We start from the raw sequence: 20,326 nt of genomic DNA, 5'->3' as shown, positions 1-20,326 counted from the left end.
TGCCTACAACACCTCTAAAATCTGAGCATTCTTTCTTTTCATCCATACATGAAAAAGTTAAATACATCGACTTATATGGAAGACACTGCAGAATCAACCTCCATGGTCTAGTTTCATTACAATTGACCAGAAGTGAAAACACAAGCAAACTAAATTCATACTTTTCTAGCATACTTTTGTTTCTTGCAGACTAAAACCAGACTCCTTCAATTAATTGCAAGATGCACTGAAACACTTAAAACTTGTAGCTTCTCTTTCACTCTTCATGTTATTTTCCTCTGGAGAAAAACACTTAAGCTCCATTAGGAGTTTCTGTAGATGGCAAACAACAACACCTACTAGAAAAACGGTTAGCCCTCATGTATAGTAAGCTGGGGGGTGGGGCTGGGGGGAGGGGGTTTCTCAGGCTAGCATTGACCCTTTTTCATTTAACACCAGCACAGGGAGAGAGGGGGAACAATGCAGGAGAGAATAACAGAAACCAGAAACTGAAGTGCAAAACGGCATGACAAGGAGGTGGTCCTTTTCAGACTCAGACTCCGAGATCATGTAACCACATATAGTCAGACTGGAAAGACTATGTTACAACACACTGCAGCGAACACCTTACATCACAATATTTCTCCACACCACCTCCCAGCTCTCATTTATTTTAAAGTGCTCATATTATGCTCATTTTCAGGTTCATAATTGTATTTAGAGGTTATATCAGAATAGGTTTACATTGTTTAATTTTCAAAAAACACCATATATTTGTTGTACTATACATTGCTGCAGCTTCTCTTTTCACCCTGTGTGTTGAGCTCTCTGTTTTAGCTACAGAGTGAGGCATCTCACTTCTGTTCCATCTTTGTTGGGAGTTGCGCATGTGCAGTACCTAGGTAAGGACAACCAGCCAATCAGAAGCAGAGTATGAGGGCGTGCCATGCTAGCAGCTAGGGGAGCATTATAACGTGTTATAAAGTGATGCACGTTCGTCTCTGAAGTAAAGGCTGGACTACAATAGAGCTGTTTGGAGCAGTTTGTGAACAGTGTTTTCTGTTGGAGATAGTAAGTAACTTTGGGCTTTTTCACTTTTTAAACTTGCATATAATGTGCACAAAAAGATATATAACACAATAAAGGACAGGGAAAATCCAAAAAGCATAATATGAGCACTTTAAAACTATGACTGGAGCTAAACAAAAAAACAAATATGTCCCCGGCCATGCAGGCAGAGAAGAGGATTTCCGTGGCTATTCCAACTAAGCCACCATGGCTATGGACTTAATTGTTTTTTATCTAAGGTGTTTTACAAAGACAAATTATCCATCAGTGTAAGGGGAAGTTTGTCAATAATCAATCAATGATTGAAATGTCAGTTTGTGGTCAGGAGAACAGGGTAGACTATTCTATGTTTTTACTTGATAGATATTTGTAGGCTTCGGCCTTTTGACAGAGAATGGGCTGAACTTTGTTTTTAAAGGACCAGTGTGCAGGATTTAGGGAGATCTATTGGCAGAAATGGAATATAATATTTGTAATTATGTTTTTTTATGAGAGTATAATTACCTTGAATAAATAATCATTGTGTTTTCGTTACAATGATCCTTTCATATCTACATACTGTAGAGAGCGGGTCCTCTTCCACGGAACCCGCCATGTTTCACCATCATGTTTCTACAGTAGCCCAGAACGGACAAACCAAACACTGAGGGCCTTTCTAGGTTTACATTACCTGAAGGCCACCGTCGATATTCTACTACTCGCTTGGAAATGGAGGGGTGAGGGCAGGTCTTAATTTGAGCCGGAACACGCCGGAAAATGTTCCGGCACCTCCGACGATGGATCCTGAACCTTTTTTAATGGATACGGCACCTCCTGTGTCACTATGAAAAAAGGATTCATTTAGAATCAACCTAAATGGAAAAAAATAAATTACTGTTTGTGTAGTGTTCAATGTTGTTATCTGTCTTGTTAGTCTTTATTCCCCATTGAAGTTCCACAAAAATCTTGTGTATGCATTTTCGATGCGTTTTGAGGAGAAAGAGGGGGGAGAGGGACGGAGAGGGGGTGAGGCACTTCAAGTGACACATGCGCTTGTGCTGGTTGAGATTGCTGTTAGCCTCGTTTCACTCAGGGGGAAAATGTCAAAAAGACAACAAAGTTTGCTTAACTTTTTTAAATACGCAGGCCAGTCGGATCCCAAACAAGCAAAAAACGTTTCCGCCGATCGAGAATGTGGAGACGTTGCAGTGCATGTTCTGAAATTACAATAAACATTGCCCTGATGTACACACAGCGTTGTTTAGGCTTTTTTAGTCAGAGAAGCTACGCAGGCAGTGTGATCTTCTTTTGTTTGTTTTTTGTTCCGTTACCTCCAACCCCCGTTTTGAGTTGCCGGATCCACCCCCACTCTGCGCTCCGGGACCTCCCACTTTACAAATTAAGCACTGGGTGGCGATATTTTTTTTCCTCACTATGCCTACGCCAAGACCTACCCTTCAATAGCATTCACACACTACTATTGGCCAGGCGTCCATGCTTACACGTACAGGTCCTATCCCCTGACCCTAACCTTAACAACTCAAGGTCAAATGCCTAACCCCAACCAATCGAGCTGCTTCGTAGGGCGGGTCTTGGCGTGCCCATAGTGGGATTCGTAATTTTGCCACTGGGTGAGGGGTGAGGGATATTCAGTTGGTTGCAATCTGCAACCTCACCACTAGATGCCACTAAATCCTACACACTGTTACTACAACAACTAATCTAATTGAGGTTCTGTGACTTTATAATTTTGGTAGTGTCATTAGTGAATAACAGCATTTGGAGCAGGATCAATAAGGGTCCATAATAATAATTTCCTAATACATTATATGGATTACATGGATCTTTGCATTTTCTTAAAGATCCATGTAATTTGGTGCTAATATTAGGCAAAACAGTGACTGTATTTAATCAAACTTTTTACACCAATTCATTTACTCTAATTACTTACTAGCATAACCTAGAGCTTTTTTTTTAGCAGATCAGTTGAACATGCAAAAAATGTAAACAGGCAACATACAATTCAACATACTGCGTATGGAAAATAAAGTTGCCAATAATAAATGAATAGTCAATTAATTATTACCTGGCCTGGTCTTTCATTCAATGAAATGACTATGTTTCCTGTGATTAGTACACAATTACATAGTCACATCCAGAAAAAAATCAGAGGAAATTATTTAGGAAGTTATTTATTTAATTCATGGCTCCACCCATATGGTGCAAAAAAAGTGCACATTGGCTCTTTAAATGTAGCTTTTTGGGGGGAAAAGATGCAATGTGCATTTCATAAGATTTTAATGGTTCATGGATAATCATAAGTCATTAATGTGTCTTATTGGAATTGCTTAAAATTTGCATCCCTTGTACTTACACAACAAAATTGACTGTCTTTCAGTGTGCCTGGGGACCCTTTTGTGTTCACACTATATTACATGCATGGTCACGTGTACCTGACAACCTGCAAAAGTGGCTTGAATGATGCATCAATCGAGGTGCGTTCACACCTAAATTTTAGTCACATTTCATGCATGTGACCTGGCCTCATGTTAAACAAAATGAGGTTATACTAGAGTTATAATATTTACCACTTCCCTGCAGATCTAACACTGGTTTATGCTGCTGCCTGGAGCCCTCCATGGTTTGGTCCCAGGACGTGTTGGCCACACAGAGGCTCTGTCAGTGGGCTCAGTTTATGGGTCACCCTCATGATGAATGAGTCTGGAATGTGTGGCAGAAGTGAGCTTGTACAGTAATGTGGGCATGTGTGTAATTGTGCAGTATCGAAATCCATCACCTGAATGTAGTCCCAAACAACAGGGCATGTGTTAGTTGTCAGGTGTGTGTTAGTATGTCTGAATGGTTTTCTATATGTGTGACTGTGTGTCTTTATGGTGCAGCAGAGTTCAGACCTGGGTGCTGTAGGGGCGTGGTGGGGGAGGAAACATGTCCGTGTGACTGCAGTAACTTAGAGGGGAGGAGCCCTGCGGGTGGGCAGACAGTGGGAGAGAGACAGACGGGTTCTCGTAGTAGGTGTGGAAGCCCAGCCGCGCCCCTCCGTTGCGCATGTCATCTGTGAGTCCAGAGCGGAGGGAGTATGGTGAACAGGTGGGGCAGCGGTTGTGGTGACAACCCGTGTCCAGCTGATCCAGAGAGACGGGGGTGATAGCTGCACCGTCCATGGCGAGGGCGTTGCAGGCATTGCAGGGAAAGTGAGAGAGAGGGTCCTCTCCCACAACGGAGCCCATGTCCACCTCAGAATCATTCTTCTTACAGCAGTAATACTGCAGAGGGTAAACAAGGAAGTAGGTGAAGTTGTGCCAGGAATTCCAACTCTGCTTCCAGACTACAACAAATTTCTCAGGACATTCACATATCGCTGAGCTCAATTTTCTTTTATAGGTCATTTAGATCAATTGTTCTGAACCTTTGTGAGTCACGACCCCCCCCCCCCCAAGAATAATGAGGTGTGTGTTCGCGACCCCCAACCCTCCCCCTTGACAACGAGAGCTGCAAACCGGTGTAAACAGCTGTTTCTATACAACTCCCACTGCTGATTTTGAGTGATTTTTCTCAATCTGATTAATACACGTAAACAAACAATGCTTTGCTTTAATGACAGTTTAGTTTTAGTTTTAGCAGCTAGCACCCAGCCTTGTCCAATGTGTTCCAGGCTCTGTATTAATAATGCGTTTGTGACTTTTTCTCTCCCCCTGACCCACCTTCAGACCCCTTTCTGTGTTCCAGGACCTCCTGATTTACACAAATGAAGCTCTGAATACAACACGTGAAATGTGTATCAAACTCACACAGTAATGTAAAAACCATTCCCCAGTCTAGAATATTGTTATTTAATTTTTTTCTCCCCAACCATCTGGCGACCTCCAGAAATGATTTCCCCCAGGTTGAGAACGACTAGATCTAGATAAAACTTTATATTGAAAATGTTCCCCCCACCCCCCATTTTCTTTCAAATGATTGAAGCATATTCCCATTCATGCACACACAGTGACACAGTGATACCTGGAGTCTACAGTAACAGAGCACTGCTACAATGCACAGCAGTATCACTCCGGCGAGAATTCCTCCGGATATAACAATAGTTCCTGCTGACATTCGACCAGCTCTCCATCAAACCCTTCAGAGGGAGACAGAAGGAGATGAAAGCAAGAGAAAGAGATGGAAGTTTAAAGACAGAGAAGAAGAAAAAGAAGAACGTGAATGAGCTTATTAGACTGGATTCCGCTAGTGCCGGTCGAGATTAAACTAAAACTAACTGCAACATATTCAGCATACTTACGTCCAACAAAGGTTTCTATAATGCCTGCAAAGATAACCAATGTAGGCTGAATTAGTATATTCATGTGACACCATGATGTAACCGATGTAACTGATGAAACATGTTGTAAGTAGTTGGTTATCATGCAGCTGTTATCAGACAGCTGGGGAAGTTTCAGGCCTCACAGATACAGATGGACGATAAATGAAAGGAGAAAAAAAACAAAAAAACACCATGAACATACAGAACAGCTTCAGTACTCGTTGACACAGATTCTTCAAGTCTGTAAAAGTCCACACCACTCATCTCTAATATGGTGTTTTTATGATGGTAGGATAATAAGATATGATTTATTAATGGATAATGGACATAGAAAAACCTGCGGGATAACATTGACCATGTTATCCCAAGATGTTAAATGGCAGACAGAGCTGTTATACACATTGCTCAAAAATTTCTCAAAGAAGAATGAATGCAGCATAATTACAGAGCTTGAGTCAAGAGGCAATAGGCATAGCTTTGCAGAAAGACGAAAAGTATGGGGAAACAGCCAGCCTAGTTCAAAAATATGTCTACCAACACCTCTAAAGCTCATTACTTTTCATGTATCATTTATACCCAACTGTTTAAATGGGCTGTTAATCGGCATTGCTGCTGATCAACAACCGGGTACATTTCCTAAAATACTGAACCGTTTGTCACCCTCCTGTGGCTAACAATATGTTGTTTTCCGTTGTTATTAGCTAAGTGGAAAAGTAATTTTACCTACTGACAAAGCAGTAACATCTGAGCTTGAATAGAAGAGATGGACACTTACATTAGAAGACAGCGAGAGATGCAGAGATGAAGGAGTGTGTGAAGGTAGGAAACCATGACCGGCCTATGGAGTGTTACTCTCAAAACCTCCTCTCACTGGAACTCCTGCGTTAAGAGAAAGAGGCTTCTGTCAAATACAGATACTGTATTTTATTTTGTTCGGTCTTGCTTTTCTTTTTATTTCGTCGTATAAAAAAAGCTAATTGTTTAACCTATAACATCCGAAAAAAAAAAAAGACTGGATACTGTTACAAGTTACCGGATAAGTGATGTATTTCAAACTGCTTATGTAGTTTGAGCAACGGACCAAAAACTCAGAAGTATTCAATTTACAATGATATGAGATGGAGCAAAGCACAATCCTCACATTGAAGAAGCTGGAATTAGCCTATTAAAGGCAGGGTTGGTAACTATTTCCAATATACACTTTTTAATATATATTGTTTGAAATTGTCTTTAATCCCCGAAAGCAATAAATAATTTACGTGCTCTGAAAAAGCGCCTAGAGTAGGGGGGAGGGGTTAGACGGAGCCCCAAGGAGATGCTACTTTCAAATCTTCCTAGCTCTTCAACCCTGCCTTTAACTTATTATCACACATGTCAGATTAATTAACTAGTTGTTTCAGCACTAGAGTATCTATCTCATCCACTGTTTCATAATGCATGGAATCTGGGCTCGCAATAAGATCCATGAATATAGACATCAATTATACATAGTTAGACAAAAATCTTAAAAGCAACAATTGCAAAGTGTGGATGAATTCCAACAGACTACTTTGGATGGCAAACAGACACTAGATGGATTAGCATGCTGAATGCAGCAGCACCTATGCACACTTGCCATATGGCCAGTACGTTTTATGCACATGTGCAGCACTGTTTCAGCATACTAAATCTGATTCATATGTGCATCTCCTGTCAGTAGTGGTCGACTATGACTGATTACTGATTGCATGCAATCTCCTTAATTTAAATACTGATATATAGCAATACAACAACACAGCAAAGATGTATTTACTACAACACTCAAAACATACATGCAACTTAATGCTTTGATGAGAACTAGTAAGAACATAAGAGACATAATATATCTGACATAGGTTAGATACTCAAAGTCAAGAAAAGATATAGATGCATGCACAAGAACACACGCCCAATTACAGCAAAGTGTTGGGATTTCAAAATTCTTTCAGCGTTTGCTCTGCATTGCAGGTTGTTACTAAACAAATAGCTCTGATTGGCAGAGTCACACAGGAGCCGGAATTGTGTGAATGAAAAGAAATCAAGAGACAGCACATATAATTATCTCCACTGCACACAGCAAATAGCAAAGTAAGCAAGTCTGGCCTCAAATAGACCTTATAAACAGGTCTATCTGACAGAAAGCAATAAATCAGCTGTGTGACTGAATATATGTATGAATGCCTTGATTTGTTTTTACTGGCATTCAGATTAGACAAATAAACACACAATCCAAGTATGAATGCACTAAAAAAGGATTACTTTTTATATCAGTATATAAAATGCATGTTTGACATTCATTTAGACCAATTTATATGGTTGAGTTCAGGCAGAATTGTTCATTTTAAGAACCGCCATTATAGTAATTACGACACCAGACGACTTTGTTTATCTACTGTTCAAGTTGATTAATTAAAACATCCACATATTTCTCAACGGAAGAACAACATTTAATTATCCCAATTAAATTGATTAAAAAAAACGAGGAGCTTCTTTCTCATTAGTGGTGTATCAATGTAATTTTCTAAAAGCCATGAGGCTCCCAAGGCTGTAATTTGCAGTGAATTTTAGACTTATTGCCTAATCAAATCGTTTAAACATTCTGGCACTTGCTGTATTGACGTAACTGGAAAATGTCAGCCAGAAGGTTCAAACAAATGCTAGTTTAAGACTTGAGTGGTTTGGTCTGCTGCCTGACTGTGGAGCCACATGTTCCCAACGTTGATTAAAGTCAAATCCAGCCAGAGGTTTCTTCTCTGTGTGCCGCTTTTGCTTTTCAGCTGTCTGAAAATGCAAGGTTAGTGGGGTGTGCCCCTTAAAATTGTAATTAGATAGGATCATAAATCTTAACATTTAACACTGAACGCACATGAATCTCTGACAAATATAACACAATCACAGAGGGTAATGTGTGTGTGTGTGTGTGTATGTGTATACATGTGTGTGTGTGTGTGCATGCATGCGTGTGTGTGCACGTATGTATGCGTGTGTGTGTGTAGAAATGAGCATATGATCCTCGCTCCCAGACAGCTCACTCTGTGCAGTATCTTCCATTGCGTCATCATACTAAATTATATACACCACGGGCCACGATAATGTCGTTAAAAGCGAAGTCTCTCTTGCTCCCCATTTCTCCATCTCTCTATCCCTCCCCTCTTGCTCACTACCTTATGTCTCTTCAGTCCTCCTTTTGCATCTCATCTCTCCTTTACTCTCCTAATCTTTTAGTCACTCTTTTAGCCATATCCTGCTCTTTCCCCCCCCCCCCCTGTACATAATTCGCCTCCTGGTCTATTCTTTCAATTGCCTTGGCTTTTCATGGCATGACGAGACTGCTGACGCTAGTACAGCACATTTATGCAGAAACAATGATGTATTTCAACACGGACAAAGCAAAGGAATCTTTCTAGGACAAAAAATAAGTGATTTTGACTAACATGCAACCAAATTATGCTAGAAAGGGAGCGTTGAGGTAAAGCCTCAGATTGGAGAGTTTCCAACAGACTGGAGAGACAATGACGCCAAGTGACAGAGGTTGGGAGACTCAACTCTAACAGTGTCAGAGTATCTTAACCAGCGCAGCTCATATACGACTCTCAGAGGGTTCACAGCTGTCAGATTCAACTGGGAAACGCATGCAAACACAAATCCGAGCAAACCCACATTAACACAACCCCTTAGATCACAAAACAACCCTGTGGCCTGAAAGGAGTTAGATGATCTGCCATAAATCCCTGTCAGTTGCTGAATTGAAAAAGTGACAGGGATGAAGGAGGATGAGACAAGTCTCAGAGGAGCCAACAGGCATCTGATTTGTGTGTACAGTACGACTCCCAGGTGAACAGTAGACTCTGGTTAGACAGTGTGCGTCTGTCAAATGAGCTTTAGTGACAGTAAAGGATCCAGTTCTTCACTGTACAAGAGAAAGGCTAAAGGAAATGTGTATCCCTGAGATTTGCAGGGATTTTTACTGAAGCACAAAAGTAATGCTCAGTGTGTGTGTGTGTGTATATATATATATATATGTCTGTGTGTGTATATATATATGTCTGTGTGTGTGTGTGTGTGTGTGTGTGTGTGTGTGTGTGTGTGTGTGTGTGTGTGTGTGAGTGAGTGAGTGAGTGAGAGAGAGAGAGAGAGAGAGAGAGAGAGAGAGAGAGAGAGAGAGAGAGAGAGAGGCTCAGTGGGTGGTTAGCTGGTATCCACTGTTCCAGAAGTAAAAGTCCTGCCAGTGTTAGGTGAACTGCAGTTGGAGCACGTCCAGGGAATATATGCACATGAGATGTCATCAGTCTTTTCCATAGCAATGCTAGCTGAAGCTAATGGGTATCACAGTAGAGCTGAAATTATTAGTCAATTAATCGATTCATCAACAGAAAATTCATTGGAAAATAAATCGTTTTATTTTAATCATTGTGTTTTTGTTCGAAATGCTGAATATTCTCTGGTTCCAGCTTCTCAAATGTGAGTCTTTGATGCTGTTCTTTGTCGTGAATGATAGTTGTAAATTGAATACCTTAAAGGTTTGTACTGTTTAGAAGAAGCAATCTGAATGTGTCTGAATAAATCAATAGTTGCGGCCCTTAATCATAGTATTTAGAGCTATTTGCCATTCCAAACTGACAGACGAAATTGGTCTTCTTGGAAATTATTAAAATCCGTGGCCATAACATAAACCTGCAGTATTATGGAGGAGACTCTTGTGTATCCATCTTGAGGAACATTAAGGGTAGAATTGGGGAGAAAAAAAAACTTTGAAATGAGAATATATTGCAAAGTGCTAAAAAAAAAAAAAAGGACTTCTAAAACCAGTGGCTCCTGCTGCTTCGCAACTGATTTAACCAAAAGAGTGACTGAAGGCTTTGTTTCACGTGTGATAACAGCATTGAGACACAGTTCATTGCACGGAACATTCATTTGAGACAGCTTCTTGTGATTTTTTGATCACGAATAGAAAATATTCATATTAATATTGTGATTTTGATTCTAACTATGTCACCCAAACATACCATACAGATAAAGAAGAGTGCTTTTTTCTAGCCCTTCCAATCTCTCTTTCATACACAGAACATGCTCAGAATCAGTTGATTGGGGATGATTATACCTTTGTTCAAGCTACCAAATCATCATCTAGTTTCGACCTTCATAATGCTGGAATTGATGTTGAGAGAGGTGGAGAGGTTTCACACTCCACTTGCAGAACTATACTTAGCAGTTCTGTCGTCTCTCGACAGTGAAAAGCAGGAGATGAGAGGCAGCTGAGAGAGGTGTCATATTTTAATTTGTTTTCTCTGTGGGAAATGAAACGATCCTAGCAGTCAGCTAATATGCAAAACGCACAGAAACACGTGCGTGGGTGAACAACCAGCTCATACACACACACACACACACACACACACACTCACATTCAGCACACACTCATCCATCACCGAACATATCCCTAATCGAAAGTTGGAGAGGAAAAAAGCTTCCCTCTGAAGATTCACGTGGGATGATGTGGTGATGATTTCGTGTTTTGAAATTAAGAGCTTTTTTCTCCCATGTGATGCCTGAGTGAATCAGGAAAAATAGAGAAGCTTTGAAAGGAAAATGTAATTACAAAAAAAACTTTATCTACAAGTTAAAGGAATAGTTCGCCATTTCTGGGAAATGCTTATTTGCTTTCTTCTTGCGAGTTTGATGAGAAGATTGCTATCCCTCTTACATCTATCTGTTCAATATAAAGCTGGAGCCAGCACTTGGTTAGCTTAGCTTAGCATAAAGACTGGAAGCAAGGGGAAAGAGCTAGCCTGGCTCTGTCCAACAGTAAATCACCACTTACTGCACCTCTAAAGCTCACTAATTCAGACGTTATATATCATTCTTTTGATCCGTACAAAATGCGAAGAGAAAAGTAAAAAGGACACATTGTGGTTTCATGTGGGGTTAGGTTATGAACTATTTCTTAGCCAGGAGCACTGACTTCCTGGAGCAGGGGTCAGCAACCTTAGGGTAGCCTAACCAATGGCACACTGTGTAATAAGTGTCTGATTTGCATGCCAAATGACCTCTTTCACAGCCATTGGCTGGAGCACAGCCTGTTATTTTTTACGGTAGTTTGATTGATGTTTTCCCCATCCACATTCTGCGCAGACCCGCCCTTCTCTACCTCTGATTGGCTTGTACTCGTTGCCTTCTTTACAGAATGCGACGCAAACGGAAAAAAAATTACACTGCCTGAGCGGGCTTGTAAATGATGGCAGGCTTAATGCTGATACGGAACGCTGATTAACATGGCACTTCATATTAAAAAGGTTGCCGACTACTGTCCTGGAGTCTTGTCGTCACTCTGAGGTAGTCGACTCGTGACTTGGTAGGGTTCCAGGCAAAGTCACGACAAACCCTTCTAGCTAGCGGCTACCTAACGTTGACGTTAGCTAGCACTAGCTGATACTAGCGATTTCTAGTCGGCGACACATTTTGGGCTTCATTTAATAAAGATAACCTGTAGTAGTACACAATCGCATGTGTAGTGTTTTGATTACAATGTGCGGAATTACTTTACGTTGCCTATTTACATCTATTTATTTCTATTTCTCACCATTAATCACCGGCGTCTGTACAGCATCAACAGGGGTCGCCATTGTTGTTTATGTGAGTGTGACATCTAAAACTGTAACTGGGAGTACAATGATCTGGTACGAGTTCACGAGTAGTAAGTTACGGTTTGACTGCTGTTCCAGGGCACTTTCACGGGTAGAAGGTTGTGAAAACACGGGTTACGGGTTGCCTGGAACGCAGCATTAGCAATCAGCGGAGACTGCAGGAAGTGGCTCACTAAGCCCGGAAAAACAAATAATCCGACATTTTAAGCTAACTGTCTCCTCATGCCAAAAAAAAAATGCCCATCAGGAGTTAGCCGAGCCCAAAGTTCTGTCTTAAATGTTTTGTTTTGTCCAACCAACAGTTTGTCATGAACAAACCATTAACAACGATATAAAACAAAGAAGATTAACAAATCCTCATATTTCGAGAACCTGGAACCAACAAATGTTTGGCATATTTGATTAATAAAGACAATGAATCGATTCATTTTCTGTCAATCAGTTAAACAAGTAATCCTTGCAGCCCGTTTTTATTCCCATTACATTCTATTTTATTTTATACATCCTTTAGAACATCTCCTGGAAATCACTCTGGCTTAGCGCCATAATCAATACATTTTTTTAAGTCTCATTATCCTGTCATTGCAGATAAATAGAAAATAAATAACAGTGTGAGAGCGGCAGTATATTATAGGTATTTAAAAAGTCATTTTGAAAACTGAAACTCATTTTAAGCTCCTAGAAGATATTGGCTAGAGACAGAGAGTCATTATGTGGATGCGTTTTAATTCATTTCAAAGGGAAGAAACAGAAGCTGGGAGATGAGTTTACAGATGGGAAATAGAGAGCCTACACAGAGTGAGGGAGAGCGAGATGGAGCGAGAGGGTGGCAGTACCTGAGCGGTTCCTTGACATATCCATTCTTAAATAATGATATGAATATTTCGTTGAGGTGGCCTCTAACTTTGTGCTGGAAATCACAGCGAGTCCCTGCAATTTTAAAGCCCTGGGGCTTTAATTATTCAACTATCATTCCTTTAACAATATTTTTCCATCACAGGGCAATTTAGCCAGGTAGTAAAATCAGGACTTTTCTGCCTCGTCTGCCTCTGAAAGCACTCATCTCAGCGTGTGAGGAGAGGAACACATCCACATCTAGGACAGAGACACCCACTGCTAGAGCAGGAGGGAACAAAGACAGCAAGGAGTGGGAGAAATAAAAAGGGTGGAGGTAAAGTGGATTATTTCATTTTTCAAATTGTCTAAACGGAATTCAGTCATCTGTTGTTTTTTTCTCTCCATATGACTGACAACGCACATACTCACTCTGGTCTCCGTTTGTGTTTTTGGTGTGTGGCTGCTTTATTTTGGATCATTTATGGTCGAAAACATTAGAAACTGGATTTGTGGAGGGTTAAATTCAGTGCAGATAAAGCCAAAAGAGAGAAACCACTGCAATCTAAAAGAGCTGTAGAGATTCCAGTTGAAGATATGAAGAGCTGAAACACAAGTGAACACTTTCAGCTACACAGTTGGCCCAGATCAAGATCCCTGAGGTGCAGAGCACAGATCAGAGACACCACACAAACAACCTGTCTGGCAAACAGCGTGTGTATATAGAGAGATAATGCGAATAAGCAAACACACCCCTTACCTGTAGAAGTCACCATCTGGGGGATAGCATCCTCGACTGTACTGCAAAGCCCCCTGGGAAAGCAAAAATAAAATAGATGTGACATCAGTTATAAGTGACGCCAAGAGACGCCTCGGGCCCCAGCAGTGATATGGTCAGCACTGCAGTTAGTAACTGAGCCTTTTTGTTTGTTTCACCGGGGGTCGGATGGCTCGGTCTTCATTCACGTAATAAATTCATTCATTAAATCTCTCTCATATCATTTAACACTGCTGCATTTATCCACTGCCTCAGTCTCACATTCACTTTCAGTCAGTGCTCATAGGTTATTACATATTGTAGTTAGATACATGTATGTTGTAGCATGTAATAAATATAACAAAGAAAATATATATCATGTTTCATCAAATCTGTATTAAAGTGGCCATAACCGTGCAGGATAAAGTAAATATTTTATGGTCATTAATGCCCAGAAAACTAGAAATGAATGTTGCATATGATACCTTATCTTTCTGTTTCTCTTTTAGTATCATGCAAACAGCCTACTGTGTATTGGGTTGTCATAAACAGAAAAAAGATGGTAGATAAATGCACTTTAAACCGATTTACTCACCTGTCCAGATTATGTTACTATAGCCTACTTCAGCATACACATCATTGTAAGTAATGTTAAACAGTGTGACCTCTTAGCAAGATAACGACGTGAATAAATACTTTACTGACATAAACATAGCTAGGCTACTGTTTTAACTGAAAAGGCGACTAGAGGTCAATTTATCAGTTGTTACATCACCGATAAGACTAATTTCTACCTCATTACGCGGATAAATTGATACGCAGAGCCGTTAAGTGGCGCGCGGATGATTGTAAAGCCTTACCTTTCAGATTGAAGGAAATCTCAGCAACCTGTTTGACAGACCGTTTCTTTTTTTTTACAAGTGCGGTCTGTCCAGTATCGTAAACGGTTCCACACACAATAAGTCCGGTGATATCCTCTCCGGTACCGGTCAATAAAGACGCTCGGAGCCCCCTTGCGCTCGTTCTACAACCGGAACCATCACGTCATTATCTGCCGTCAGTTATCCCCTCCTTCCCACCGGTTCACTTACAGCCAGGTGCCATGCAGTGAGGGCCTGTGGGAAATCTCATGGCATCCTCGTTCTCTGTGCAGCACCGGAGAGGGATGAGACGAGGCGGCAGTCCGGCCGCTGAGTGTCATCGCTGGGCATGGCTGCGTCCTCGGCGCGGCTCCCTGGGGGCGGTTTGGCACCCGCTGCCGCCGGTCCCGGTGGGGCGGGGAAGAGCAGCGGTGGGTGCAACAGTGTCAGCTTTACACCGCGTGATATCACTTTACCAGGAGCATGGGAGAGGGGGCTGGTGGTGTGGACAGGGGGTCGTCACCATCCTGAGATGAAAGCGTAAAGCTGGTGGAATAGCGCACAGTCACTGGTGGAGGTTCATGCTGCCTTTGTTGGATGTCAATTTCCAAATGTACATCCAAAGCCTTGATCTCTCTACCAAGTAAAACATGTCTGCGATCCTTACGTGTAACTTGCAACAAGGCACATGTGTCAGCAAGTTTCATAAGGCTGAAAGAATTGTGCCAAATCTCACAAGCCGCCCTCCAAATTCCATGCAAATAATTTCATGCGTTTTTGAGATATCTTGACAAAAAAAAAAAATACCTCCTCGGTAAAGGAAAAAAAAACTATTCTCAAGTAAAGGTAGTAGTGGGGAACAGAGGCTACTTTAAAAACTCAGGAAAAGTAAAACGTGCTTTTTTCAAAGAAGTTAATTTTAGATAAGAAACCCCAATGTGTATGTGATATTACATAGTAATTAAAGTTAAGTTAATTAAGTTCGGCTTATGAAAAACGCAAAGCAAAGATAGAGCTATGAGAACCAGGCGCTATTTTGCAGGAATGCCCTCCTCTCACTCATACACTTCTACAGATTCTTTACACCTGAAGCTGCCCAGTACAACCAGCCACGCTCTGACCTGCTGGCCACTGAGCAGCTTTACTGGAGCGGTTGGGGGTCTAGTTACTGACCACAAAATACGCCAAGTGGCATAGGCTACACAAAACTGCTGCAGTAACAAGGTGTACTTAGTTACGTTTAACCTTGAGGAGAAATGCACATATACAGCCTACTTAAGTAGAAGCATTAATATATAATACCCTTTATAATGGTTTATAAGTTAATGTATAGCTTTATTAATGGTTAATACATTGTTTGCTGATGCATTATAGAACCATTTTCAACCACGTTTTAAAGAAACCTTTGCAAAATCTCTCTTGCAATCTCTCTCGTCTTTTTACTTCTTTTGGCCACACTAATCAGGAAGACTGTTCCAATGCTACATTTAATTAATGTAAAAGCCAATCAATGACTTTTTTAATCTTTAAAACCATAGATGACTTTTGCTGATAAAAGTTATGACCCATTTATTATTTTTATATAGCTATTTATGCTTAGAAAGCAAGAAACTTATGAGCATGTATTAATGGTTTATTAATGACGGACACCTGGCAACCAAAAAATGTATTTCACCGACGTATTGGGACTTTGTCTTATTCACTGTATCCCCCAGAGTTAGATACATAGTCCATACATACCCTGCTGCAAGCATACTGGGAACTATATTCTCAGAAGGCGAAGCAGTGCTACTTCTGCTACTTGGGTGGAGTGATCTGCTCGCAGCACTTGAGAAGCCCCGTGGTGAGGAGCAGAGAATGGACTTATCTAGCTCTGGGGGATACGGTGAATAAGCTAAAGTCCCAATAAGTGGGCGTGTTCCTTTAAAAGGTGGATAACGGATATATAAAGCATAAGTAAATTAGTTATTAATAATTTATTAAAGCGCCCATATTATACTCATTTTCAGGTTCATAATTGTATTTTAAGGTTGTACCAGAATAGGTTTACATGGTTTAATTTTCAAAAAACACCATATTTTTGTTGTACTGCACAGCTCTCTCTCACTGCTGCAGATCCTCTTTTCACCTGGTCTCTGTTTTAGCTACAGAGTGAGACCTCTTTTCTTCTTCTGTACTATCTTTGATTGCACTGCACATGCTCAGTTGCTCAGATGTAGATCATGTCAGCTAGCTAGCTCCATAGAAGTAAAAGACTTCAGTCAGTTACAAGGCAGGATTAGCTGGGAGACTTCTAAATGAGGGAGCACATGTAAGTAGTTCTTTTGTAGATTATGGTGAACTTGTGTGTGTTGTAGCAGTGCTTTGCTATTGAGAACGAGGTACCATGCTAGTGTTAGCATTAGCGTTAGCATGCTAATGCTATGAGCTAACGGTTGCGGTTAGTCAGCTCATTTCGGATTGTGACGTCACAGTCCGAGTCGATTTTGAACAGCTCACCAGGAGACTGAAGGCAGGACACATTCAGAAACCGTATCTCACTCAAAACAGCATGGATGGATTTTATTCAAAGTTTGTATGTGTGTGGAAGCACCAGAGACACAAAAGAACACCCCAAATACCAGAAAAAGTGTTTTTTTCATAATATGGGCACTTTAAGCAATTAGTTAAATTTTTTGATAACTTTTATGGGAGAAAGCGGTACTATGAAGAAAATCGATTGATTTAGGTGATAGGTCTTGACACTAAAGTCTCAAAGGTCAACATGGAATCATGACTTTGCGTAAACATACATGCCACTTTTCTAAAGCCAAATGGCGTGTTATCTGTATGCATTTTGAGCTTTCCACGTGTATGTCTACGCTGTATACAGTGGATGTAAACATACACGTGGCGTCTGTATTAAAAAAAAAAAAAAAAAAAAGGTTGGGTTTAGGAACAGAACATTGGGAAAGGCTTTAGTAACACAAAAAACGACACGAGTGAGTGAAAGCAGCTGTCCATGGTGCTGAAGACCACTATGAAAAAAGGGCAAACACGAGGGCCATCATCTCTTGACCTCAGACACATGGAACTAAAGGATTATCTTTATAAACCTTCCTCTTTCTAATTCCCTAAAGCAGCTGGAGCCAACCATCTCAAACTGCTCCTGCAAACAAGATCCATCTTGACAATAATACCCATATAATGAGGAGATTTAGCCTGGCTGCATTTGTTTAAGTATAATCTTGAGCCAGAAAAAAAGAAAGGAAATGGTTCATCTGTTTAGCAATTCTGTGCCTCTGTGTGTCTCTGGCTAAGTTAAGCTAGCGTTGTAGCGGGGGGGGGGGCTGATGATGACAGGCCAGTGGGGAGTTCTAAGATTACTGCTCAAATTGAATAAAGGAGTCGACACATTACAGCGGCTTAGATGATACACCCCACTGCACTGGTTAATTTAAAACCAGCATAACGTTATACACGGCACATATGCACACACAGAAAGCACACAAACAAACCGGGTAAACCTGGCCAGCTCCTCTCTTTTACAATTTTTACACACACACACACACACACACACACACACACACACACACACACACACACACACACACACACACACACACACACACACACACACACACACACACACACACACACACACACACACACACACACACACACACACCCCTTGAGTTAATTATTGCCTTGGCAGGGTTCCTCAGATGAAATCAGAATGACAACAGGAATGACACAGAGTAGCAGTGGAAAGTTTACACAGGGTGAAGTTGAGAGCTTGTGTGTGGTGTGTGTGAGCCAAACAAATCTAATCTTCTCTGATTCATGGGCAAGCATGTCTGCATGCATTCGTGATACACTTTCTCTTTGCGTATGTACTCAGTCTAAGAGGTGGAGACAGAGAGCGAATGAGAAAGAATGGCTTCTGACAGTAGAACACAGCATAAGCACAACTCTCTGGGACAAAGTCACAAAGCCTTTCTTAGCAGAACCACCAGTTAGTGTTGACAGCACAGGCTGAGTTCATTTACTGGCAATACTACTTGTGACACAGTTACATACTCCAAAGGCTGAATTAGGACTTCCTGATCCAAAGAAGTGCTGAGACACAGCTGCTCTCGGTTACACAGGCAGACAACATGGGGAGGCAAATTCTCATTTTCCTCAAAAGCACAGATAACAGCAGGGGATGTATGGATTAGCTGTCTGTGCTTTCTTTTAACAGTGCATTGTTTTTACTAGTTTTTATGGTGGTGGTGGTGGTGGTGGTGTGGGGGGGGGGGATTCTTTTTTTAAACTTTTATTCTCATTTCATATAATATACGGAGATGAAGGGATGTTTTGATCATGCAGACTGAAATATCTCATCAAGTATTGGATGGATTGCCATTGAATTTTGTACAGATATTCATGATCCCAAGATGATGAATCCTACGGACGTTGACGATCCCCTGACTTCCTCTAAAAGGCACAATAAGTTGAGGTGTGTGCTTTAAGTGAAATGGCTCAGTTATCCCCTAACTTTTTGTCCGTCATCAGTTTAAAATTTCAATTTGTCCGATGCTTTTACTTTGACGTTTTTGACCAAATACTTGCCAAACTAATGAGCAACTATTTAGTAGTTATAAGACCAGCTACTAATAGTAAACGTCAGCATGTTATTATTGTGATTGTGAGCATGTTAGCATACTGACTGGATTCTTTTGTTTACATCACTGCAGTACCTGAGTACAGCCTCACAGAGCCGCTAGCATGGCCAACTTGTTACTTTGTAAACGCAGAAATTGCAATAAAATGTAATATGAAAATAGTACATTATTCGTGGCTCCAGTTTTTTTTAAAGGAAACCCATTTACTAAAAAGCTGGATGTGAAGTATTTTTGAAAAGAGAAGGTGGTCAAAATGTCTCACTGCAAGCTACTTTGAACTATGAAATATTTTATCGCCAGCGACAGGCAAAATTGTCTGCTGCAATCCAGGGAGGTACAGCGACAAAGAGAATATAGCTACAGTAAATCTTGTTATACTAGTCTAAAAACAAGCTGATTTATTTCTCAATAAACCCTTTCTTACAAGCAGCACCTGCCCAGAAGAAGGATACATCCCATAAAAAGGCTTGAACTCTGAAGTAACTAAATTGAAGAAGTGAGTGCCAAGTAGTGGCAGGTTTAAAAGTGTCTAATAGTCACAACACTTTCAAAAGGCCAAATGGTCTTCAAAAATACTTCATAACCAAAACCGCTGAGTGCCTTCTATGGCCTCTGAGCTCACCAGATTGAAACATCACTGAACCTTTATGGTAAATCCTGGAGAGCAGAGTGGGACAACAACTTCTTCAGCAGCAGAACAGCAAGAACCTTTCCTCCTTAAGGATGTTTTTAGGATCATATTACACACCTATCAGCGTACAGGCACTGCAAGGAGGACTGAAGCTTTCCCTAAAGCTAAAATGGGTCTTTATTCCTTCATATTCGCAGAATCCATTTTGTCTATCAAAGCTGCAGCATCTTTACCGAATCATGGTTCGGTGTACTATAGGCCGAGAGTCCTATCCTTACTATCAACTATTCTACACAGTGGAGATTAAGGCAGCTGATCGACCAGGAAGGCAGAGCTCACATCACATAAACTGAAAGCTCATTAAATCGGTTTGTCATCACCAAGACAGCTCTGTGGGACTGTACAGTACTACAGTTGCTACCATATACCCAGAACTTGTCAAGTGAATTCCACATTGTATCATTAAGGAGAAACACCATCTATCCCACAGGTAGATTTTTACTTCTTTTTAGCTAGGCTCCCTTAAATGTTTCTCTTAATTTTGTATTGTTTAATGCCGAATAGCACATTAAAAGTCAAGTTCTCTTTATTT

At 40.8% G+C, this 20,326-nt stretch overlaps 1 protein-coding gene across 4 annotated transcripts; it reads right to left on the bottom strand.

Moving 5' to 3' along the window:
- Positions 1-3,202: 3,202 nt before the first annotated feature.
- On the bottom strand, positions 3,203-14,887 carry LOC120548815 (protein FAM163A-like). Of its 4 annotated transcripts, XM_039785306.1 has the most exons (6): positions 14,458-14,887; positions 13,601-13,653; positions 6,123-6,226; positions 5,327-5,485; positions 5,050-5,164; positions 3,203-4,310 (listed from the first exon to the last, which is right to left on the bottom strand). In XM_039785306.1, exons 5-6 carry the CDS (start codon positions 5,140-5,142, stop codon positions 3,933-3,935), a joined length of 471 nt encoding a protein of 156 aa, XP_039641240.1. In that variant the 5' UTR covers positions 5,143-5,164; positions 5,327-5,485; positions 6,123-6,226; positions 13,601-13,653; positions 14,458-14,887; the 3' UTR covers positions 3,203-3,932. The 4 variants fall into 4 exon arrangements, with proteins under 4 accessions (XP_039641240.1, XP_039641241.1, XP_039641239.1 ...); XM_039785307.1 differs by lacking the exon at positions 5,327-5,485 and having other exon boundaries at positions 13,594-13,653; XM_039785305.1 differs by lacking the exon at positions 5,327-5,485.
- Between the last annotated feature and the right edge of the window lie 5,439 nt (positions 14,888-20,326).

Source organism: Perca fluviatilis, chromosome 20, assembly GCF_010015445.1.
Source record: "Perca fluviatilis chromosome 20, GENO_Pfluv_1.0, whole genome shotgun sequence".
Classification (NCBI taxonomy): Eukaryota; Metazoa; Chordata; class Actinopteri; order Perciformes; family Percidae; genus Perca; species Perca fluviatilis.
Note: the sequence above shows the minus strand (reverse complement) of the source record. Positions and strands in the feature narration are given on the sequence as shown.